The sequence below is a fragment of the Mesoplodon bidens genome, assembly GCF_964165515.1.
Source record: "Mesoplodon bidens genome assembly, chromosome: 3".
Lineage (NCBI taxonomy): Eukaryota > Metazoa > Chordata > Mammalia > Artiodactyla > Ziphiidae > Mesoplodon > Mesoplodon bidens.
In genome coordinates, this window is record NC_138178.1 from 96,773,564 (window position 1) to 96,799,268 (window position 25,705).

At 36.1% G+C, this 25,705-nt stretch overlaps 1 protein-coding gene across 2 annotated transcripts in view; it reads right to left on the minus strand.

Moving 5' to 3' along the window:
- Positions 1-5,891: 5,891 nt before the first annotated feature.
- The window catches only part of SPRED1 (sprouty related EVH1 domain containing 1), a gene marked incomplete at its 5' end in the record, with an annotated part of 122,679 nt that continues 102,865 nt past the window's right edge, over positions 5,892-25,705 (minus strand). For both annotated transcript variants that reach the window (XM_081229625.1, XM_081229624.1), the window contains 2 exons: positions 5,892-11,742; positions 13,844-13,945. In XM_081229625.1, coding sequence (XP_081085751.1) covers positions 11,092-11,742; positions 13,844-13,945 — 753 coding nt within the window. In that variant the 3' untranslated portion in view covers positions 5,892-11,091. The remainder of the gene's footprint in view (positions 11,743-13,843; positions 13,946-25,705) is intronic.

A 25,705-nucleotide genomic window follows, 5' to 3' on the forward strand; every position in this document is an offset into this window, starting at 1 on the left:
ATGCTGATCTTGTTTATTTGTCCTTTGTTTATTTGATCCAATTTTGCCAAAAGTTTATCGACTTTATTAGCTTTTTCAAAACTTAACTTTTGGCTCTATTGATCTTCTATATTGCATGTTTTCTAGTTTATTAAATTCCAACCTTATCTTCTGTAAAAATTTTAATAAACAGAAACCTCACTTAAAGAGAGTCAGGAGACCAGAAGGGGGCACTCTCATGTCCTGTGGTGAGAGAAGAGCCCAACAAGAAGAATGAACCCTCTTCTTTCCGAGCAAGGACTCAGCCAATGAAAAGGCATGGACTCTACCTCTCTCAACTTCCTTTTCCTCTCTGTAACATTGTTCTCCTTCCCTTGCCATGCAGGACATGCATGTGGCCAACCATGTTTCCAGACCCTGAATTACAATTCTCGGCCGATCCCAAATAAACTCATTTTTGCTGGAGAAATATCTGGTAGTCTATTTTTCTCAGGTCAACTCTTCTTATTTTCTTCCTTTATAAACTTTTTCATCTTTATTATACTATTTTTCTAACCTTTCATATTGGCTTTTTAGTAGCTCATTAGTTTTAAAACTTTCTTCTTTTCTAATATTAGAATTAAAGCTATAAATTTCTCTCTATTGCTTTAGCTGCATCTTTCATGCTTTGATATGTTATTTTTATTTTTGTTCTGGTCTAAAGAATCTTAAATTTTTATTTTAAGTAACCACAAGCTATTTAGAAGTGTGATTCTAATGTTCCTTATATATATTTTATATATATTTTATTTTATATATATTTATATATATTAATCTTTCTGTTTCCTAACTTCATTGACATCAGAGATCTGTTTTTGACCAAATTTGTTTTCTGGCCCAATATATAGTCAATTTTTATAAATTTTCTAAATGTGTTTGAAAACAAAGTATGTTCTGCAATTTGGGGGTACAATATGTATTCATTAGATGAAGCTTATTTATTATATAATTAATCCTATGAGCCCCATAAAAGGTCAGGGCAAAATAATTTAGATACCAATTTTACGTCTCTAAACCTAATTGCTCCTCAAAACTATATTCATATATTTAAGTCCCTAGTCAACTTCTCCACTGCAAATGTGATACAGCCTCCCCACCCCCAAGACTTGTTCCTTTCCCAGGCTTGTCTATATCAACATTTCTCCAGATTTAAGCCCCCAAATTATTCTCTTCTACTGATTCCCTTCTCCCACCCACCCCATTTAATCTATTAGGAAATCCTTTTGATGTCTCCTCCAAAACATATGTAAATTTTGTCCACTTCTTTTCATCCTTGCTACCTCCACCCTGATTCAAACAAAAGTAACTCACAAAGAGTAACAGTCTCCCAGTTGGCCTTTCTCCTTTCTGTTTTGCCTCCCTTCTCCCCAATCAGTTCTCCGTACAGTTCTCAGAGTAATCTTTTAGAATCGTAAATTATAAAATGTCATCCCCCACTTAAAACCCTTCAATTATTTCCTCTCATACTTAAAATAAAATAAAAACTCCTTACCTTGGTTTAAAAAGCCTATGTGATCTGGCTTCTGACATTCTCCCCATGCTCACTCTGTTCCTGTTCTGCTCTTCTAGCTCATCCTGTAACCCATAAAGCTTGTTCCCAGCTCAGGGCCTGCATTAGACAGGATGGGGATAGGTTATGCTACTGTAAGACACAATCCCCAAATCACACAAAGTAACCCGAGGGGCTAGGTCATTCTCTAAGACAACTGTTGTCCATGAGAAGACTCAGTAATTCAGGCTGCCTCAGCCTTGAGGTTCTACCATCTCAATATGTGGCCTTACCCATGATTGTTATGGTAGAAGAAGAGGGTACTAGAGGGTCTTCTATCAGCCTGGAAATTATTTATATCACTTCATCTCACAGTCTGCTTTCCAGAACTTGTCCATAATCCCACCCATCTGCAAGAAAGTGGGGAAGTGTGTACTCCTGTGTGCCAAGAAGAAACAAGTCAGATATGAATACCAAAGTCTCTGCCACAGGACTGTTCCCTCTTCCTGGGATGCACTTTCCTCTAATTTTCACATGGCTGGCTCCCTATTGACACTTGGATTTCATCTCAAAAGCCTTTCTTAGGCTGTCATTGGCCGCCCAGGTATATAACTTTCAACTCTCTGATTTAGTTGTTTGTTCATTGAATACACTCTCTCTGACCTAGAATATAGCCTCCATGAAAGCTGGTAACTTGTCTGCCTTGCTCATCCTGGAATTGCCTTTATAAATATTTGTTGAGTAATTTAATAATTACTCAAAAATGTAAATCTGATCATGGCATCCTCTTCCCGTTAATGGACTTTTATAATCATCAGGATAAAGTTTAAACTTTCTGGTAAGAGATATGAGTCTTCATAATATAATGTCAGGGACTGCCACTGGGGATATGGCAGTAAACTTAGAACTTCAGCTTCATATCTTGACGTGACTCTTTCCTGTACTCAGTGTTAGACAAAGTCACATAAACAACCTAAGACAGCTAACAAAGTTCTGCTTCTTCAGATAGACACTCTTTTAAAGTTTAGGATTTATCTAGTATGGATGGGGACAGATTAATGGTCTACTGATACAAACTGTACATAGAAAGTGATTCACTTTGTAATTGCTTTCACTGGCTAAAGTTGAATCAACACTCTAAAATGATTCAGGAAAATGCTTATCACTTAGCTAAATTATGCTTATCATTTAGTTAAATACTAAATTATGTTGCTGAAACAAAATAAAACAAAACAAAAAATCCCAAAGCACCATGGACTTAAAGGTTTATTCCTTACTTGGGTAAAGTCCAGAGAAGTTCAGGTGGTCCTCCTCCATCATGTTACACTAGCTACACATGACTTCCAAGAAATCCTTAGCAGGGCAAGAGACAAAGGAGGCACACTGGTTCTTAATTGCCTTGCCCCAACACTTCACTATCCCTCAAATCATCTGGCTAGAATTAGTCTTATGGCCTCAACCTATCCCCAGGGGAAGCTTGGAGATGTAGAGAAGCACATGGATATTGGATCAGCGCTAACAATCTCTGCTTTAATCAGGTCATCAGTTATTCCTTTGATCCTTTCTGTCCACACTAAGAACACAATCAATCCATTCCCAAGTGAGACAACATAAAGTACCTTCTTAGTGTTGTATCCAGCTTAATGTCCTGGATCTCCAAATGACCTATATATTTCTCTTCTTTGAGACATGTTTCTTCTTCATATATCTAATAGTCAGTTGATCTGCCCCTCCCTCCAACACATCCAATATACAATGCTGAAGCAAGAATGGGCTAATTACAATAAAAATTCTCATTTGAAAAGAGAGAGGAATCGTAGATATAAAGCAATAAATAAATCTACTAATCATTTAAAAAATAGGCCACATAGCAGCCAGATCATGAAATGTCTCTGTTCAAAACCTTCCAGTGGATTTTTATCACCCTCAGAATAAAATCTGATCTCCTCCCCCTGCCTTACAAGGCCCTGAGATCTGGTGCCTGGTACTCTGTGACTTTCCCTCCTTTCATGAGCTTCCTCACTCTGCCACCTCTAGTCAAACTAGCCTCCTTGCTGTTCAACAAGCCAAACTCCTTCCTCTTCAGACCCTTTGCATTTGCTCTTCCTTCAACCTGGATAGTTCTTTTCCTACTTAAAATTTACATGGCCTCCCCTTACTACTCCACATGAAATGGCACCTCCCAAACATCCTTTAAATAGTTGGCATTGCCTGGAGATGTAACATTCAAAAGAGGAAGAAATCTGTACCACGATGGCTATTTCTGACATTGCTTTAGGGAAAAATGAGTTGTAAAAAGAAAACCTTTTGACTATGGGCTCACCTGATTATGGAGCTTTTACTTATATTATCAGCAATAAGATTCCAAAGGTTTCCAGTAACAGACTTTTCTTTTGCCCAAACTCTCAGAAAACAACCATCACAAGAAACAATAGACAACAATCTTATGTTACTGAAAAAAAAGGGAATGGGTGTAAGGAAAGGGGAATATAGTTTAAAATTTATCATTTCTCTCTGTTTGCACTCGATAGTTCAAGTTGCTCTTAACTCCTTAGTTGGTTCTAGGTGCTGAAGTATTCTTTCAAGTCACCATCATTCGATTCCTCAATCCCACACAAACCACTTCTTTTGTCTAAATCTGGGGCTATCTCAACCTGAAGATCTCAATTTATCACCATTTTGTTGCAGTCTACTTTCACCTTCCAGTCATATTTACCATCTTTTGTTAAAAATAAAGATGTTCCAGTGATTCAATGACTAAGCCTCAACATCAGTAGTGTGAGATGACTTAAGGGAAAATGAGAAACTACCAGGTTGCTGGCTTAGACTACTGGATGTACAGTGGTATCACCATCTCACAAGGCAGAGAAGAGAAAAAAGGTTTAAGGAATGGGGGAAATAAGTTTTGGACTTATTGAATTTGAGATGCATGCAAGAGGTGCACTGTAGGAAGTTGGACGTATGGGTTTAAAGTACAGGCTGTGTTTCTGTATAAGTTAATGACCGTACACTAATACCTTAACCTCTTTGGACCTGTTTCTACATTTGGAAAATAAGGGTGTTATACTGATCTCTAAGGAGCCTTCCAGTCCTAAAATGTCAGTGAACTCAATTTTTTCAGTAATCTTAAATAATTTGGTTTGGATCCCTATTTCTTTCTTAGAACTTTGGGGTTTCATACTATCTGTATATTTTACTTTGATAATTTAACAAGAACTATTAACTAGCTGGGAGCTTATACATTCATACAACCTTGTTTTCTCTTAAATTTTAAGAGAGTGAAATGCTGTGGATTCCTCTACTGGGAAAGACACACATTTAAGCTTGCTGGTCATTCTTGGTAAGAATACAAGAATTTAAAAATGAATTATAATACACTATTGAAATTTCTTCTCCATGAATTCTTCCCTTCATAGATTTGGAGAAGTTGGAGACATTATTCCTATAGCAGGGGAGAAAAAAATATTGAGAGCACAAAAGGGGTTTATGTTTGACAAGTAATATCCATAAGATCTCCTGTATCACATTTTAAAAAGAAAGAATCTTGCAATTTGACAATGCAAAATTAATAAGTAATGGAAATGAAAGCTAAACAGGTCTCAGTTTTATCATCCAGAAAGAATCTTATTTCAGTATTAGAAATTCTGGAATTCTTCCTGTCCTACTTCTTTCCAAATTGTACACAGACTCTTGGTTATTGTATTATTTCTAAGTTAAAATTGAGGGAAGAGGGGACAGTAAACTCATCATTCTGACACGTGTGTAAGTAGTAGCCCTGATACTAAATGCAACTCTGGTTTAAAGACAAGCTTTGTCTTTAAAGGCTCTGTACTTCACAGAATAATCATATTGTTCAACTTAAATTTCATTTTAACAGAACAATATGATTATTCTATGAAGTACATCTGTGACTCTTTTTTTTTTTTTTTTTTTTTTTTTTTGCGGTACGCGGGCCTCTCAGTGTTGTGGCCCCTCCCGTTGTGGAGCACAGGCTCCAGACGTGCAGGCCCAGCGGCCATGGCTCACGGGCCCAGCCGCTCCGCGGCATGTGGGATCTTCCTGGACCGGGGCACGAACCCATGTCCCCTGCATCGGCAGGCGGACTCTCAACCACTGCACCACCAGGGAAGCCCACATCTGTGACTCTTAACAACGAAACACAAAACTGCATTGTGACTAAAAGCATGGGCTTTGGAGTAAGACAATTTGGTTCAATCCCGGTACCTCTAATGTGATCTTGGGGATATTTTTTAACCTCTTGAAACCTAAACCTCTTCTTTAGTAAAATGAGGATAATACTTACATCATATGGTTATTTGAGGACTATAAGTGATCATTTAAAAACATAAAGACTGCTAGACAAAAGAAAACACCACTTCAACTATGATTTTGTTAGACTTTTATTATACATTTTTTTAGGCATTATTTTAAGGATCCCTCTAAAACTGCAAATCTTAGAGTAGTTGATTTTAAAGTTGACTCCAATTTCCATATTATTAATGCTGATGTTTTTTAAGGACTACTGTGTGCATGACACTATACTGACAGCCAAGCAGAAACTCTAGTTTCAATTTCTCTCGTGTAAAAACTATTCTACTTACTTGTGGGTATTAACTTGATGTGAAGAACATAAAGTAAATTTCTGAAAACCTGTAAATAAACACATAAGACTAACATTTCATAATTCATGGTAAAGGTATAAACAGTTAATTCTTGATTTTTCAAATAAATACAACTGTAATATAAGTAATTCAAAAGTTATTCTGGTGTTGAAATACATTATGATTTTTGAGTACTGTCCTAATAATTTTTCATTTAGATTAATTTTGCTTATATTACAAGTTAAGTGAAACTCTGAAACTATGATACAAAAAAAAAAAAAAAAGAGTAAGAGTAGTGGGTTAAAAATTTCCCACACATCATTTAAGGCGGTTAATCCAGACTTAGTTGTAACATGTTCCCAAACCAAATAATGTATCAGGTAACAAACTATAAAAAAAAATCTGGATACAATCAAGGGTGAATAAATAAGTCATTAAAATGAACTATACATGACCTTTTGGTTAAAAATACACCTTAAAAATTATGATCAAAAGCTTCCATTTCTACTACTGCTTTCTCCTTTAGTAATTATTATCTCTTATGTGATAGTTTGTTATCTCTAGAAGAGTAAGAAAAAGTCCTTTTATATTTCATGATAGGTTTAATCAGTAATTAAAACAAATTCTTATGATATCATCTGATATGTCCAATTACATGGGTATGATGTAACAAAAACAGTTACAAACTTATATATGCGTATTTACATTATATATCCAAAACTATCAAGCTAGTCAACTATATCTAAGGAGATACATTATGACATGAGTTAAACAATTTTTCATTGCTTATTGGAAAGAATGCAGTCAAGCTTTTAATGGAAATAATATACAAGTGAGGCACTTTTGAGGTCAAAAATAGAAAGCAAATGATACTACATACTGGCAATGTTCACAAAAATCTCTATGTGTATCTTTAATACAAAGGCTTTTCAACTAGATTATTCTTGAAAAATTTCAAAACTAGCAACTTATGCAATTTAAGGAGCTTTCAGGAACAATGGCTAACATCAGTGTTTCAAAGCATATCAAAGTTTTATAACCACCTGGCTGCTAGGCAAACAGTACCTTAATAACTTAAAGCCCCCCCCCCCCCTTATTTTTTGGTTTATATAAATTATCTCAGGTTGTGATTTGTTTTGACTTACTGCAAAACACCTTATGGTGCTATTATTGTGAAGTATAGACCAATTTTTTTTTTTTTTTTTTTAGTGTAACAACGATGCAGTTTTCTAGTGCTTCCCCTTATACTTAGAAATGTGATCTTGGAAATCAAATTAAGAATATTTAGTTAAGAATCTATGTTTTCCAGGTAACTAAAGTTTTCAAAGTTTCATGTAGAAAAATGTTACACTTGTTTAATATATCTTTAGGCTAAAATAAAAAACCCAATCTTAAACACAGATTCCAAAGTGTATCACAAAACCTCAAGTAAATTTCAACAAAACAAACATCCTTAAGATTCTTTAAATCTGGAGAAAAGTACATATTTCCTGTATTTCGGAGACATATAGGTATTAAGAAACATCTCTGTAGTGTTCATTTAAGGGGGGGCTGGGGAGAGAAAAAGAAAAGACAAGACTTACCCAAGATATCAGATGGCACTATACACATGAATTCAAAGTGCATTTGTATTACTTCAAAAGTTCATTTTAGGCACTGCTGAATAACCAATGAAAAAAGGTAGTTTTAAGTTTCCCCCTTTAAATTTTAACCCCTGCCCAACATCATCCCAGAGACACACACACTCTCTGAAGTTGTCATGATGAAATACAGTGATGTTTATTTTTTCTAAAAAATTCTCCCTGACTGGCAATGGGAGGACAAGTAAGAATACCATTTTGGTAATGGCTTTTGCAAGTTGAAAGAATTGGTTCTATAAATGCTTCGGCACATTAAGTTTGATTGCCAGTTCCAAATATTGATAAATATTTTAAAACAGGATATGTAAGAAAAAAGTGCTTAAAATCTTTCAACAAGACACATTAGGGAAAAGATTGGTTTTACAGTTTCTTTGAGATATTTCTTATTCCTGCTTTCTCCATTTGGAGGTGGCCACCACTTAAATAGCCCTTTACTGGTAGTAATGATGAACCCTGTCAGATCCCAAATGCCACCTCACGTATCGTCTATAAATCATCCAGTAGGTGGTGCTGAAGTTACATACCTCATATTTCTTCCGAAATCAAATGATTCCCCTGTCAAGTCAGGAGACAAATCATTTAAGGATTATCAATTCTGAACAAGCCATCAGACGAAAAGTCTTTCTTGTCATGCCATCTAGATGATTTCATTTTCAATATTTACTATTACTTAAGCAGCTTTGTTTAGCCATTTGCTTCTACTACCAGATTAAAACCAAAGAGAAAGGTTTTAGAGGACAAGCCAATTGGCAGTGCCAAATCTGTATGCAGAACGAGAAAATGTTCCTGAATATACCTATACATGTTTAAGAAATTTAACCTAAGAATTCACATAAGAATTCTAATTTACTCAAGAGAAAATTTCCACATAGGGATTCAGGTAACATTATATTATCAGTTAGTCTTCTAGACTGATTTGGAACCTGGGTGTGTTAAACCATAAAGATCCAAGGTAAAATAAAAACCATTTCATGACCATAGTTTTTAATGAAGAAACTTGTTTAAAACTGTAAAGGAAAAAATGGGGATGCGACGGAAAAATCTTAGCAGCAAAGTGGTTAAACAAATTGAAAATATTAATGCACAAACATTAAAATATTAAAGCATATATGTTGTATATAAAATACAGTACAGGACCAGGAGTTGCACTATACTGATTAGTGCTCAACAGAAGAAATGATTAAATTTGTTCTTCCCAGAAGTATATACACAGTTCATTTCCACAGCATTTTCCTATATAGCCAGCAAGTTATTTTCTTCAGTTGTTCACACCTGATCAAACCTGAATTATAAACTCAGCACTTACAAATATGAAAATTCATTCACAAGGAAAACCAGTATTTCCATTTTACCAATAAAAAGTAATTTTGAAAGTTAACAGTCTATTCTAGGAAACCAAGTTTAGCTGAAAACTTCAGGGATGAAGATCATCTGGTGTAGCAGCTTCCAAATATATAAACAGTAAAAATAAGACTTAAAACTGCTGCTACGGTATCATGTTTTGGACTTAGTTCATCCAATTAATTTTTAGTACAAAACTAGAAATAACCTCTTCTTCATAACATCTATAGTTATCAATATATTTTTCTTCTTTTCAATGTGAAATAATACTTTAAGATGATCTATATACACAATGTTGTCAGTTCAAGCTGTCATATAAATATAAATGCTTTCTTAAAAAAAGTATTTTACAGACAGATAGTGTTATATACATTGTTCAGTTTGATCTGGGGCAAAAGAAGAAAGCTAACACAAGCTTAAGTGTGATATGTAAAAAGAATGATTACATAAATGACATTTAAAAACCTGCATAGAAAATGAGCTTCTAACAGTAGTGTGATTTTAATTTTTATCACTTCTGAAACTTCAAGCCATTAAAGAAAGGCACACTTCTCAACTTTTCCCTTTAAGGGAATGTTCTTAAGGAACCCCTTACTTGGTTAGAGTTTTAATGTAACACTTAAAAAAAAAAAAGACAATTTGACCCCAAAGTACTTCAAACAATTTGCTAGAACATTTATCCAACTACTTTGTAAATAAAACATCCAGTAAGACAATGCTCTGCAAAAGAAATAAATTTAAACGTACAAGATATTTCATTCACAATACTGGATTAAATACTTTCTTGGGAGAATTTAGCACATCCTTTACATAAAATAATTTTGCTTTTGGCCAGTTTAAATAAAATAAAATGCAACTGAGAAAAGTTATCATTGTTATGTGATAATAAGCACTAAGAATTAAGCTAAAAAGTTAGTAACACAGCTGAACATATTCTGGTTTAGCAGAATGATTAAGTGGAAATCTCAGAAGGAAACTGTTTTACTTACTCTAACTATCCAGTTACACTTTTCACCTTGTAAAACATTTGTAAATGCAATATAATTTTTTGAAGGAGGAAACTCTGAAAGAAAACAACTTGCTGGTTGAATACCACAAAAAACAAAACAACAACCCAAAACCTTACTTTTTTCTATAATGTTTACTCAGTCTCTTTTTATATAAAAATAAGTGTTATGTTCCCATCATAACATTAGACAATTACATCTGTGCTTTAAAAAAAAGTTGGTCACTCAAGGCTATTAGAATATTTTTTAAGGATTTTAGATTACCAGAATGTACAGATATAACTCAATATAAACTGTAGCCAAAGGGAAATGACAATGAAAATATCAAATCATTCACATGGAACAAAAATGTTATTAACTAGATAAGTAAAATATTCAAAGTATAATGGAATGTGACAGTAGATATATGTATATCTACTTCAGAACTAGGAAGGGGAGGAAAAGTTTAATATGTAATAATTCGTACCTTATATTTAGTTAAATATAAACATTTGTTATTTATACATAAAACTGCTTTCAAAAAACAACTAATAAATGATTTAGTTGCACTTGTTTTACTTCTTACAGTTCCCAAGTGTTAACTTTTTTTAGATTGAAATCAACTGTCCCCTAGTGCACTTTAAGTTTATATCTTAATGAATTCAAACCTTTAAAAGTCCCATCACCTAATGCATAAATATACAAAAATGCCAAAAAATTAACCCCTTTTAGTTGGATCATATTTATGCTCACTTTATATAGCCAATAACCAGAAATGGTTTCCTTTTGCAAATATTCTTTAGAACCTGCAACAAAACATGCCATGCACTCCAGGGAAAAAGTTAGGCATGGCTAGCATTTGTGAAATGCCAAGAACTGATGAGTTCTGCTTCCTCCACGTGTGGCCCCAATGATACCAGGCAAGACTTCATAATGCTTGCCAAAAGCTTCCACAAATCCAAGTTAGCTAATTCCTGGACACAAAGATTTTAAGCTCATTTTGGCACTGGATGCTTTCATCCAGCAGCTTTATGTTTCCCACCACAGCACCCACACGCCTCACCACAACGATGGCACATTCTCAAAGGGACGTAGCAGCACATACATGGTACAATGAAAGACAAAGCTACTAGGGCTAACCATCGTAAGCAGAACTTGTCATCGCTAGTGTCACATGAACAGGGATCAGAAAAATCTCCCTCTGAGTCTGACATACAATGATACAACATGCTCTCTGCACAGAGCATGCAACTAACTTGATATATGCATCTTTTAATAGGGTCTGGAGCATCCTGACATTTTCCCCTGCCATTTTCTTCATGATTAAACCTTTCTTGGCAGTATACGCAGCGAGAACGTTCACCATCTTCTTTTCTTCGTTTTGACTTCTTAAATTTTAATGAGGAAGGCTGTGTCTTAAATACCACAGAGTCTTTGAGTGAACTTAACTTAGTCTCATCCCCGCAAGAGTACAGATAGTCTGATTTTTTACTGTCTGATTTAGAAAACTGAATACTGGAGTCAATATCATCTCTCTCCAAGTCACTTTTCCACATGTCAGGATGTCTGTAGTCTGCATAGCGACGTATTAAGATATCGCGAGGGTTTATTCTGACAATCTCATCCTCATCTTGAAAGCTGACATGTCGGATTGATTTCAAAGGGACCTAAAAAGGAAAGAGATGAAAATTGCAATAATGACTGTGAAGGTTAATTTTATGTACCAACTTGGCTGGGCCACAGTGCCCAGATATTTGGCAATTATTTTACATGTTTAAGTGAAGATGTTTCTTGGACGAGATAAACATTTCAATGGGTAGACCATAAGTGTAGCAGATTATCCTCCATGACGTAGGTGGCTTTCATCCAATCAGTTGAAGGCTTTAATAGTACAAAGACTGACCTTGCTGGAGCAAGAAGGAATTCTCTACCAGCAGTCTGCCTTTGGATACAGACTACAGCTCTTCCCTGGGTCTCAAGCCTGACAGCCTACCCTGCAGATTTTGAATATGTACCTCTACCATCACATGAGCCAATTCCTTAAAATAAGTCTCTTTCTCTTTATATATATATCTCTCTTGTTCGTTCTGTTTCTCTGGAGAACCCTGACTCATACAGATTTTAGTACCAAGGTGTAGGATGTTGTGCTAACAAACATCTAAAAATGTGGCAGTGCCTTTGGAACTGGGTAATGGGTAGGGGCTGAAAGAGTTTTGAGGTGCATGTTATAAAAAGGCTAGGTAGCTTTGAAGAGACTTGGTAGAAATAAGAACATTAAAGGTGTTCTGGTGAGGCTTGGATGGAAATGAGGAACATACTGTTGACATCCTTGTTATAAAGTGGCAAAGAATGCGGGTGAATTGTATTCTAGTCTCTTGTGGAAGGTAGAATTTGTGAGTGATGGACTTGGATATTTAGCAGAAATTTACAAGCAAAGTGCTGAGGGTGCAGCCTAGTTCCTCCTTGCTGCTTATACTACAATGTGAGAAGAAAGTGATTAATTGAAATAGTAATTTTTAAAACAAAAATGAACCAGAATTTGAAGAGCAAGAAAATTCTCAGGAAGATGCTATCACTGATGGCCAAGGGGGTGGGGCCACCTCCCTCATGAGCCCAGAGGAATTCTGCCTCAGGATGAACCAAACTTTGAGTTCACTTACACTTGACTTAGATGAGATTTGGGACCTAGAGGTGATGCTAGAATGGGTTAAGTTTTTGGGGTGTTGTGATGGGGGTGAATGTATTTTGCATGTTAGAAGAGGGACCAGAGGGTGGAACGTTATGGGCTGAATTGTGTCCCCCCAAATCCATATGTTGATGTCCCAATCCCCAGTATGTCGGAATGTGACTACATTTGGAAATAGGGGCTTTTAAAAAGGTGATTAAAACATAAGGCCCTTAGGGTAGGCCTTAATCCAATTTGATTGGTATCCTTATAAGAAGAAGAAATTTGGACAGAAAGAGAGAGAGAGAGACCAGAGATGTGGGTGCACAGAGGAAAAAAAAACACAGCCAGAAGGTGACCATTGGCAAGCCAAGGAGAAAGGCCACAGAAGAAACCAAATGCATCAACACCTTGAACTGGGACTTCCAGTTTCCAGAACTGTGAGCAAATAAATTTTTGTTGTTCAAGCCACTCTGTCTGTGGTATTTTATTATGACAGCCCTGGCAAACTAATACAAAGACATACGTGTTCACAGGTTGGCTATACCAGTCTCTGAAAATGACTTAAAACACATCACACTCTCTCATCCTTCTGGGTAGGCTGTTTCCTTAAGGCCAGGGAGAAAAGTAAATCTTTCAGGCATAAATCAAAATGACACTTCCCTTCACCCATATAAGTGGGCTTCTAGTAGTCACATTTATATCCTCTAGTGCCAGTCCCTGGACACAGTGACTACTCTATAAGTAAGCACATGGATCCACGTTGGGGCAGACTTCTATTCCCCATGTACTTGGAATTGTGGCTAAAAAAATTCCACGTCTGGACTAAAGGTGGAGTGATGGATGCAGACCATTAAATTACAACATACGATTCCTATTTATTGGTGATAAGTATACTGACAATCCCCCAGACTCAAACCAGAAATTTGGAGGGAATTTAAGTAATGGGGTTTAGAAGCATATATAAACAAAGAGAAAATTTATACACTAAAAAACAATTCTAGTGCAACTCAACTATATGGAGAATTAGAAAGACTGGAAATTTTCACTTGTATGTTAATTAGTTACATTCCAAATCAGAAGATAAAACTAAGATTACTTACCTTATTTTGGGACTTTAGGCTTCCACATTCCTTGGGTATTTGCCGCTGTACATATTCTATACTTCTGCCCTGAATGTCTAGGCCTGGATGACTGAACATTATCTAAAATACAAACAATTTCTACTTAAGTGACAAAAGAATGCATTCCTTATTTTTAATAAAACTATATATAATGTATATTCCAAAACTTCATAATCTATTAGCAGTAAGGGTTTTCAAAATGGTTCTAACAAAAAGCATTACTTGAGTCATCCTATTTATTATTTAAACTTAGGTCTTTCCTTATACATTTAAAGTTTAATTTAAAAAGTAATACAGACTTCTGGTTTCTGTTTTGGCATATAAGGAGCTTGGAAGCTGCCATTCTGTTGTAACAACAGGTAAAAAAGTGGAACAACAACAAAAAATATCGACAACTCCTCTTAGATCCATGAGAGAGGAGGACACAGGGCAAACCCCACCCCTAAGACTGCAGAGAGAGAGCAAAAAAAAGGGAGTCACTGCTTACCAGAGCAGAGACTCATGAGTGAAAATCACCATGGAAACCAGTGCCAGGGTAGGGGGAAAAAAAAATTTCAACTGTAATTGACAAATTGCTGGAGGCTCAGGATGGACAACTCTGAGAGTTAAAAAAAAAAAACTCCTGGTTAGGGGTGGGGACAGTCATTGTGAAGCCCCCAAACTCTTGTGAGTTTACCTCTAGGAGATCAACCAGGTTCCCACAATAAGTATCAGAAAAGTCCGTACATGCTTCCAGCAGGGGAGTGGAGAAGGAACCATTATGAAATGTGCCAGAACACTCTGTTCTTAACAAGGCCTGTCCTCAGGAGAAACCAGTTAAGGAGGGTCTGACCTACTGTGGTATTATCAGAGTCTATTTGATCTGGAGGAGGGGATATGCCCAACACTAGTCAACTCTAACCATCTGACGTACCTAAAGGGAGAAAAAAACTGATAAATAATTGTGATATTCACAATCCTGAGGGAAAGGCTCAGACTAAAAGACTGAGACCTAATCACAACCATAGAATACTTCCTCTTCCTATACACTTTACCACTACATCACTAAAGGCTTATTTACAGCAGTTCCTCTTACCCAGCACATCATGTCTAGCAATCAAGAAAAATGAGAAAAAACATACCAAAGGACAAAAATACATTTTGAAATGACAGAACAAGCATCAGAACCAGATATGGCAGGGATATTGGAATCAGCAGACTAGGAATTTAAAACAACTATGATTAATATGCTAAGACTCCAATGTTTAAAGTAGATAGCATACAAGAACAAAAGAGCAATACAAGCAGAGAAATAGAAATCCTAATAAATACTGGCCCCCCCCCAAAATCCAGAGATCAAAAGTGCTAAGAATACCTGTGATGAGCTTAGTAGACTGGACACAGCTGAGGAAAAAAATCTCTGAGCTTGAGGATTAAGCAACAGAAATCTCCAAAATTGAAAGGAAAGATAAAAAAGACTGAAAAAAAAAAAAAGACTATTCAAGAACTGTGGGACAACTACAAAAGGTGTAACATACACAAACAGAACAGATGAAGAAAGAGCAAAAGGAACAAAAGAAATATATGAAATAATAATGACTGAGAATTTACCCAAATTAATGTCAGATGTCCAATCACATATCCAAGAAGCTCAGAGAACAGCAAGCAGGAAAATGGAGGGAAGGAAAAAGGAAAAAAAAAAAAAAGCACCTAAGCATATCATTTTCAAACTATAAAAAATCAAAGATAAAGAAAAAAAATCCTGAAAGATGCCAGAGGAAAAAATATTTTACTTATAAAGAGTAATTACATCTGACTTCTTTGCAGAAACCATGCAAGCAAGAAGAGTGAGGTGTAATAGTTAAAGTGGTAAGAGAAAAAGTCCGCCAACCTAGAATTATGTACCCTGCAAAATTATCCTTCAGAAGTGAAGGAGACTGGTGGGAATGTATTGGTGCAACCACTGTGGAAAAGAGTATGGAGGTTTCTCAAAAAACTAAAAACAGAACTACCATATGACCCAGCAATTCCACTTCTGGGTATATATCTGAAAGAAACATGAACACTAATTTGAAAAGATACATGCACCCCAATGTTTATAGCAGCATTATTTACAATTGCCAAGATATGGAAGCAACTTAAGTGTCCATCAACAGATGAATGGATAAGACGTGGTGTGTATACACACACACACACACACAACGGAATATTACTCATCCATAAAAAAAGAATGAAATCTTGACATTTCCAACAATACAGATGGACCTGGAGGGTATTTCACTAAGTGAAGTAAGTCAGACAGAGAAAGAAAAATACTCTATGATACCACTTGCATGTGAAATCTAGAAAATACAACAAACTGTTGAATATAACAAAAAGGAAACAGACTCTCAGATACAGAGAACAAATTAGTGGTTATCAGTGGGTAGAGGGAAGAGGGGAGGGGCAACATGGGGGTAGGGGATTAAGAGAGACAAGCTATCATGTAAAAGAAAAATTAAATTTAAAAATAAACATTAAAAAATGTGAAAGAGACATAAAGACTTCCTTAAGCAAAAAAAAAAAAAAAAAATGGAGGAAATTTGCTGCTGTTAGACCTGCCTTATAAGAAATGTTAACAGAGGTTCTTTAGAGAGAAGGAAAATAATATAGGTCAGAAACTTGGATCTACATGAGAATGGAAGAGCATTTAAGAAGAAATAAGTGAAAATAAAATAAAACTTTTAATTTTCTCATTCTTAACTGAGCTAACAGAAGTTTGTTCAAAAAATAGCAACAGTGCTTTCCTGGTGGCGCAGTGGTTGAGAGTCCGCCTGTCGATGCAGGGGACATGGGTTCGTGCCCTGATCTGGGAATATCCCACATGCCGCGGAGCGACTGGGCCCATGAGCCATGGCTGCTGAGCCTTCGTGCCTGGAGCCTGTGCTCTGCAACGGGAGAGGCCACAACAGTGAGAGGCCCGCGTACAGCAAAAAAAAAAAAAAAAAAAAAAAAAAAAGCAACAGTAGGGGACCTCCCTGGTGGTGCAGTGGTTAAGAATCCATGCTTCCACCCCAAGGGGCATGGATTCAATCCCTGGTCAGGGAACTAAGGTCCTGCATGCCAAGCAGTGTGGCCAAAACCAAAAACAAACAGCAACAGTGTATTTGATCATGTATGATTATGCACATATTTACATACATATGCATACATATGTATATAAAATAAGATGACTGACAGCAATGATGAAAGGGGTGGAAGGAGGAATTAGGATTATGGTTATTGTAAAGTACTCCCACTCACTGTAAAGTGGTTTAGTGTTGTTAGAGTAAAAGTAAATGGCTGGAGAATAATACACCACGCTAATACTAACCAAAAGAAAGCAGGAGTTCCTATATTAATTTCAGACAGAGCAGACTTCAAAACAAGGAAAGTTATCAGTGATAAAGAAGGCATTATATAATGATAAAGGGGTTAATTCCCCAAGAAGACATAACAATCCTCATTGTGTATGTGTTTAACAACACAGCATCAAATTACGTGAGGAAAAAACTGATAGAACCTGAAGGAAACGGATACACCCATTATCATAGCTGGAGACTTCAACATCCCTCTCTATCAGAAATGAACAGACTGATGTCTTGAGAACCAAAAGTAACTTTACAATCTCTGCATACCTGGAATCCATCCTTCTTGGCTTCTTTTGGCTCACTACTGGATCTTCCGAATGAAGCAGACCCAATTTTCTGTGGGTCTAAAATTTCACCAGGGGTTTGCTTTTAACCATGTGTCCTAGGGTTCTCTCTGTTCATTTTTTTGGTGGTTGTTGTTTTTCTTTCTTCTTTTTTTTTCTGAGTTATGTGGTTGGGAGGGTCTTGGTACTCCGGCTGGGTGTCGGGCCTGAGCCAACATGGTGGGATTACTGAGTCCAGGACACTGGACCACCAGAAACCTCCCAGCCCCACATAATATCAATCAGCAAGAGCTCTCTCAGAGATCTTCATCTCAATACTAAGACCCAGCTCCACCCAATGCCCAGCAAGCTTCAGTGCTGGATGCCCCATGACAAACAACTAGCAAGACAGGAACACAAATCCACCCATGAGCAGAGAGGTTGCCTAAAGTCATACTAAGTTCATGGACACTCCAAAACACACCACCAGCTGAAGCCCTGCCCACCAGAAGGATAAGAAACAGCTCCACCCACCAGAACACAGGCACCACTCCCCTCCATCAGGAAGCCTACACAAGCCACTGAACCAAACTCACCCACTGGGGGCAGACACCAAAAATAACAGGAAATATGAACCTGCAGCCTGCGAAAAGGAGACCCCAAACACAATAAGTTAAACAAAATGAGTAAACAGAGAAATAAGCAGCAGATGAAGGAGCAAGGTAAAAACCCACCAGACCAAACAACTGAAGAGGAAATAGGCAGTCTACCTGAAAAAGAATTCAAAGTAATGATAGTAAAGATGATCCAAAATCTTGGAAATAGAATAGAGAAAATACAAGAAATGTTTAACAAGGACCCAGAAGAACTAAAAAGCAAACAAAGAATGATGAACAACACAATAAGTAAAATTTAAAATTCTCTAGAAGGAATCAATACCAGAATAACTGAGGGAGAAGAACGGATAAGTGACCTGGAAGATAAAATAGTGGAAATAACTACCACAGAGCAGAATAAAGAAAAAAGAATGAAAAGAATTGAGGACAGTCTCAGAGACCTCTGGGACAACAGTAAATGAACCAACATTTGATTATAGGGATCTCAGAAGAAGAAGAGAAAAAGAAAGGGCCTGAGAAAATATTTGAAAAGATTATAGTTGAAAACTTCCCCAACATGGGAAAGGAAATAGTCAATCAAGTACAGGAAGTGCAGAGAGTCCCATACAGCACAAAGCCAAGGAGAAACATGACAAGACACATATTAATCAAACTATCAAAAAATAAATTCAAAGATAAAATATTAAAAGCAGCAAGGGAAAAGCAACAAATAACATACAAGGGAATCCCCATAAGATTAACAGCTGATCTTTCAGCAGAAACTCTCCAAGCCAGAAGGGAGTGGTAGGACATATTAAAGTGATGAAAGGGAAGAACCTACAACCAAGATTACTCTACACGGCAAGGATCTCATTCAGATTCAACAAAGAAATTAAAACCTTTACAGACAAGCAAAAGTTAAGAGAATTCAGCACCACTAAACCAGCTTTAAAACAAATGCTAAAGGAACTTCTCTAGGCAGGAAACACAAGAGAAGGAAAAGACCTACAAAAACAAACCCAAAACAATTAAGAAAATGGTAATAGGAACATACATATCAATAATTAACTTCAATGTATATGGATTAAATGTTCCCACCAAAAGACACAGACTGGCTGAATGCATACAAAAATAAGACCCGCATGCATGCTGTCTACAAGAGACCACTTCAGACCTAGGGACACATACAGACTGAAAGTGAGGGGGTGGAAAAAGGTATTCCATGCAAATACATATCAAAAGAAAGCTGAAGTAGCAATACTCATATCAGACAAAACAGACTTTAAAATAAAGACTATTACAAGAGACAAAGAAGGACACTACATAATGATCAAGGGATCAATCGAAGAAGAAGATATAACAATTGTGAATATTTATGCACCCAACATAGGAGCACCTCAATACATAAGGCAAACGCTAACAGCCATAAAAGGGGGAATCAACAGTAACAATAATAGTAGGGGACTTTAACACCCACCCCACTTTCACCAAAGGACAGATCCAAAATGAAAATAAAAAAGGAAACACAAGCTTTAAAAGACACATTAGACTAGATAGACTTAATTGATATTTATAGGACATTCCATCCAAAAACAACAGAATACACTTTCTACTTAAGTGCTCATGGAACATTCTCCAGGATAGATCATATCTTGGGTCACAAATCAAGCCTCGGTAAATTTAAGAAAACTGAAATAGTAACAAGTATCTTTTCCGACCACAATGTTATGAGACGAGATATCAATTACAGGAAAAAAACTGTAAAAAATATAAACACATGGAGGCTAAACAATATTCTACTAAATAACCAAGAGATCACTGAAGAAATCAAAGAGGAAATCAAAAAATACCTAGAAACAAATGACAATGAAAACAAGATGGCCCAAAACCTATGGGATGCAGCAAAAGCAGTTCTAAGACAGAAGTTTATAATACAATCCTACCTCAAGAAACAATAAAAATCTCAAATAAACAACCTAAACTTACACCTAAAGCAATTAGAGAAAGAAGAACAAAAAACACCCTCAAAGTTAGCAGAAGGAAAGAAATCATAAAGATCAGATCAGAAATAAATGAAAAAGAAATGAAGGAAACAATAGCAAAGATCAATAAAACTAAAAAAGCTGGTTCTTTGAGAAGATAAACAAAACTGATAAACCATTAGCCAGACTCATCAAGAAAAAAAGGGAGAAAACTCACATCAACAAAATTAGAAATGCAAAAGGAGAAGTAACAACTGAAACTGCAGAAATACAAAGGATCATGAGAGACTACTACAAGCAACTATATGCCAATAAAATGGACAACCTGGAAGAAATGGACAAATTCTTAGAAAAGCATAACCTTCTGAAACTGAACCAGGAAGAAACAGAAAATATGAAGAGACCAATCACAAGTACTGAAACTGAAACTGTGATTAAGAATCTTCCAACAAACAAAAGCCAAGGACCAGACGGCTTCACAGGTGAATTCTATTAAACATTTAGAGAAGAGCAAACACCCACCCTTCTGACACTCTTCCAAGATATAGCAGAGGGGGGAACACTCCCAAATTCATCCTACAAGGCCACCATCACCCTGATACCAAAACCAGACAAAGATGTCACAAAGAAAGAAAACTACAGACCAGTATCACTGATGAACATAGATGCAAAAATCCTCAACAAAATACTAGCAAACAGAATCCAACAGCATGTTAAAAGGACCATACACCATGATCAAGTGGGGTTTATCACAGGAATGCAAGGGTTCTTCAATATACGCAAATCAATCAATGTGATACACCATATTAACAAACTGAAGGATAAAAACCGTATGATCATCTCAATAGATGCAGAAAAAGCTTTTGACAAAATTTAACACCCATTTATGATAAAAACTCTCCAGAAAGTGGGCACAGAGGGAACCTACCTCAACATAATAAAGGCCATATATGACAAACCCACAGCCAACATCATTCTCAATGGTGAAAAACTGAACCCATTTCCTCTAAGATCAGGAAGAAGACAAGGTTGCCTACTCTCACCACTATTATTCAACATGGTTTTGGAAGTTTTAGCCACAGCAACCAGAGAAGAAAAAGAAATAAAAGGAATAAAAATTGGAAAAGAAGAAGTAAAACTGTCACTGTTTGCAGATGACATGATACTATACATACAGAATCCTAAAGATGCTACGAGAAAACTACCAGAGATAATCAATGAATTTGGTAAAGTAGCAGGATACAAAATTAATGCACAGAAATCTCTTGCATTCCCATACACTAATGATGAAAAATCTGAAAAAGAAATTAAGGAAACACTCCCATTTACCATTGCAACAAAGAGAGTAAAATACCTAGGAATAAACCTACCTAAGGAGACAAAAGACCTGTATGCAGAAAACTGTAAGACACTGATGAAAGAAATTAAAGATGATACAAACAGATGGAGAGATATACCATGTTCTTGGATTGGAAGAATCAATATTGTAAAAATGACTATACTACTACCCAAAGCAATCTACAGATTCAATGTAATCCCTAGCAAGCTACCAATGGCATTTTTCACAGAACTAGAACAAAAAATTTTACAGTATGTATGGAAACACAAAAGACCCCGAATAGTCAAAGCAATCCTGAGAAAGAAAAATGGAGCTGGAGGAATCAGGCTCCCTGACTTCACACTATACTACAAAGGTACAGTAATAAAGACAGTATGGTTGGTACTGGCTCAAAAACAGAAATATAGATCAATGGAACAGGACAGAAAGCCCAGAGAAACCCATGCACACATGGTTACCTTATCTTTGAGAAAGGAGGCAAGGATATACATTGGAGAAAAGACAGCCTCTTCAATAAGTGGTGCTGGGAAAACTGGACAGCTACATGTAAAAGAATGAAATTAGTATACTCCCTAACACCATACACAAAAATAAACTCAAAATGGATTAAAGACCTAAATGTAAGGCCAGACACTATAAAACTCTTAGAGGGAAACATAGGCAGAACACTCTATGACATAAGTCACAGCAAGATCCTTTTTGACCCACCTCCTAGAGAAATGGAAATAAAAACAAAAATGATCAAATGGGACCTAATGAAACTTAAAAGCTTTTGCACAGCAAAGGAAACCATAAACAAGACGAAGACAACCCTCAGAATGGGAGAAAATATTTGCAAATGAAGCAACTGACAAAGGATTAATCTCCAAAATATACAAGCAGCTCATGCAGTTCAGTACCAAAAAAACAAACAACCCAATCCAAAAATGGGCAGGAGACCTAAATAGACATTTCTCCAAAGAAGATATACAGATTGCCAACAAATACATGAAAGGATGCTCAACATCACTAATCATTAGAGAAATGCAAATCAAAGCTACAATGAGGTATCACCTCATACTGGTGAGAATGGCCATCATCCAAAAATCTCCAAGCAATAAATGCTGGAGAGGGTGTGGAGAAATGGGAACCCTCTTGCACTGTTGGTGGGAATGTAAATTGATATAGCCACTAGAGAACAGTTTGGAGGTTCCTTAAAAAACTAAAAATAGAATTATCATATGACCCAGCAATCCCACTCCTGGGCATATACCCTGAGAAAACCATAATTCAAAGGAGACATGTACCACAATGTTCATTGCAGCACTATTTACAACAGCCAGGAAATGGAAGCAACCTAAGTGTCCGTCGACAGATGAATGGATAAAGAAGATGTGGCACATATATATAATGGAGTATTACTGGGCTATAAAAAGAAACGAAATTGAATTATTTGCAGTGAGGTGGATGGACCTAGAGTCTGTCATACAGAGTGAAGTCAGTCAGAAAGAGAAAAACAAATACCGTATGCTAACACATATATATGGAACCTAAAAAAAAAAAGTGCTTTTGATGAACATAGGGGCAGGACAGGAATAAAGACACAGACGTAGAGAATGGACTTGAGGACACGGGGAGTGGGTAAGGTAAGCTGGGATGAAGTGAAAGAATAGCACTGACATATATACACTACCAAATGTAAAATAGAAAGCTAGTGGGAAGCAGCTGCATAGCATAGGGAGATCAGCTCAGTGCTCTGTGACCACCTAGAGGTGTGGGATAGGGAGGGTGGGAGGGAGGTGTAAGAGGGAGGGGATATGCGGATATATGTATACATATAACTGATTCATTTTGATATACAGCAGAAACTAACACAACATTGTAAAGCAATTATACTCCAATAAAGATGCTAAAAAACAATAAAGAAATGAGATTCAGCAGGCAGAGAATCAGTAAGGACACAGGTGAACTAAACAACACCTTCAATCAAGTGGATATAATTGACATCTGAAGACTACTTCACCCAACAACAGCAGAATACATATTTTTGCAAGCTTACATGGAACCTTAAGCAAGATAGACCACATTCTTGAACATAAAACAAACCTTAACAAATTTAAAAGAGTAGAAATCATACAATGTCCGTTCTCAGACTACGAAGGAATTAACGTATAAGTCAGTAACAGAAGGATATCTGTAAAATCACCAAATAAGTGGAGGTTAAACAACACACTTCTAAATAATGCATGGGTCAAAGAAAAAATCTCAAGAGAAATTAAAATTTTGAACTAAATAGAAATGAAAACACAACTTATCAAATGTTGTGGGATACAGCAATAGTAGTGCATAGAGGGAAATTTATAGCATTAGATATATTAGGAAAGAAGATCTAAAATCAATAATATAAGTTTCTACCTTAGAAAACTAGGAAAAGATTCATTCCACAGCAAGGAAAAGAAATAATAAGAATTAGAGTAGAAATCAATGAAACTGAAAGCAGGAAATCAACAGAGAATATTAATTAAACCAAAAGCTGGTTCTTTAAAAAGATCCACAAAACTGATAAGCCTCTAGCTGGGACAACTAAGAGAAAATTTAAGAGGACACAAATCACTAACTATCAGAAATGAAAGAGGAGGTATCACTACAGATTTCATGAACATTTAAAAGGATAATAAAGGAATGCTATGAACAACTCTACATCCACTAATCTGATAACCTAGATGAAATGGATCTATTCCTTGAAAGGCACAATATGCCAAAACTCACACAAGAAGAAGAAAACAATCTGAATAGGTCTATATCTATTAAAGAAGTTGAACTGCTAATAACCTTCCAAAATAGAAAGCACACAGATCCAGCTGGGGTTTACTGGTGAATAACACAAAACATTTAAGGAAGAAATTATACAAATTCTCTCCAATCTCTTTCAGAAGACAGAAAACAGAAAATACTTCCTCACTCATTCCAAGAGGTCAGCATTATCAATCTTAAAACCAGACAAAAACATTACCAAAAAGGAAAACAAACAAAAATACAGACATCTCAAATAAACACTGATGCAAAAATCCTCAACAAAATATTAGCTCATTGAATCCAACAATGTATAGAAAGAATTATACATCATAACCAAGTGGATTCAACCCCACTATGCAAGGCTGGTTTAACATTAAAAGATCTATTAATGTAACACATCAAATCACATGATCTTATCGATATATTGAGAAAAAGTATTTGACAAAATCCAACACCCATTCATGATAAAAACTCTGTAAATTGGGAACAGTGGAGAACTTCTTCAACTTATAAAGAATATCTACAGAAACCCTGAAACTAATATAATTAATGGTGAGAAATTAAGTTTTCCCACTAAAATCAGGTACAAGGAGGCAAGGAGGTCCCTTCTCTGACCATTCCTTTTCAACATCATACTGGAATTTCTAGCTAATGCAGTAAGACAAGAAAAAGACATAAACAGTATACAGATTGAGAAGAAAGAAATAAAGCTGTCCATGTTCACAGATGACATGATCATCTACATAGAAAATTTGAAAAAATCAAAATAACTCCTGCATCTAATAAATGATTTATAGTAAAGTTGCAGGATACAAGGCTTATATACAAAAGACAATCACTTTTCTATAAACCAACAATGAACAAGGGACTTCCCTGGTGGTCCAGAGGTTAAGACTTTGTGCTTCCACTGCAGGGGGCAAAGGTTTGATCCCTGGTCAGGGAACTAAGATTCCACATGCTGTGCGGTGCGGCAAAAACAAACAAACCAGAAGTGGAATTTGAAATTAAAAACCATTTACGTTAGCATCCCCCAAAATAAATACTTAATGCATAAATGTAACAAAATACGTACAAGATCTGTATGAGGAAAACTATCAAACTGTGATGAATGAAATCAAAGAAATAAATATAGATATTCCATGTTTGTAAATTGGAAGATTCAAGGCTGTCAACATGTCAGTTTTTCCCCAGCTGGCCTATAGATTGAATGCAATCCCAATTAATATCCCAGCAAGTTATTTTGTGGATATTAACAAAGTGGTTCTAAAGTTTACATAGGGAAGCAAAAGACCCAGAATATCCAACACAGTACTGAGGGAGAATAAAAGTTAAGAGGATTGACATTACCTGACTTCAAGATCTTTTATAAAGCTACACTAAGGAAGACGGTGTGGTACCGGCAAAAAAAAAAAAATAGGTCAATAGAACAGAATAGATGACTTTGGTTATGGCAGTGACTTTTAAGATATATCAAAGGTTCATGAAATAAAGCATTGATAAGCTGGGCCTCATTAAAAT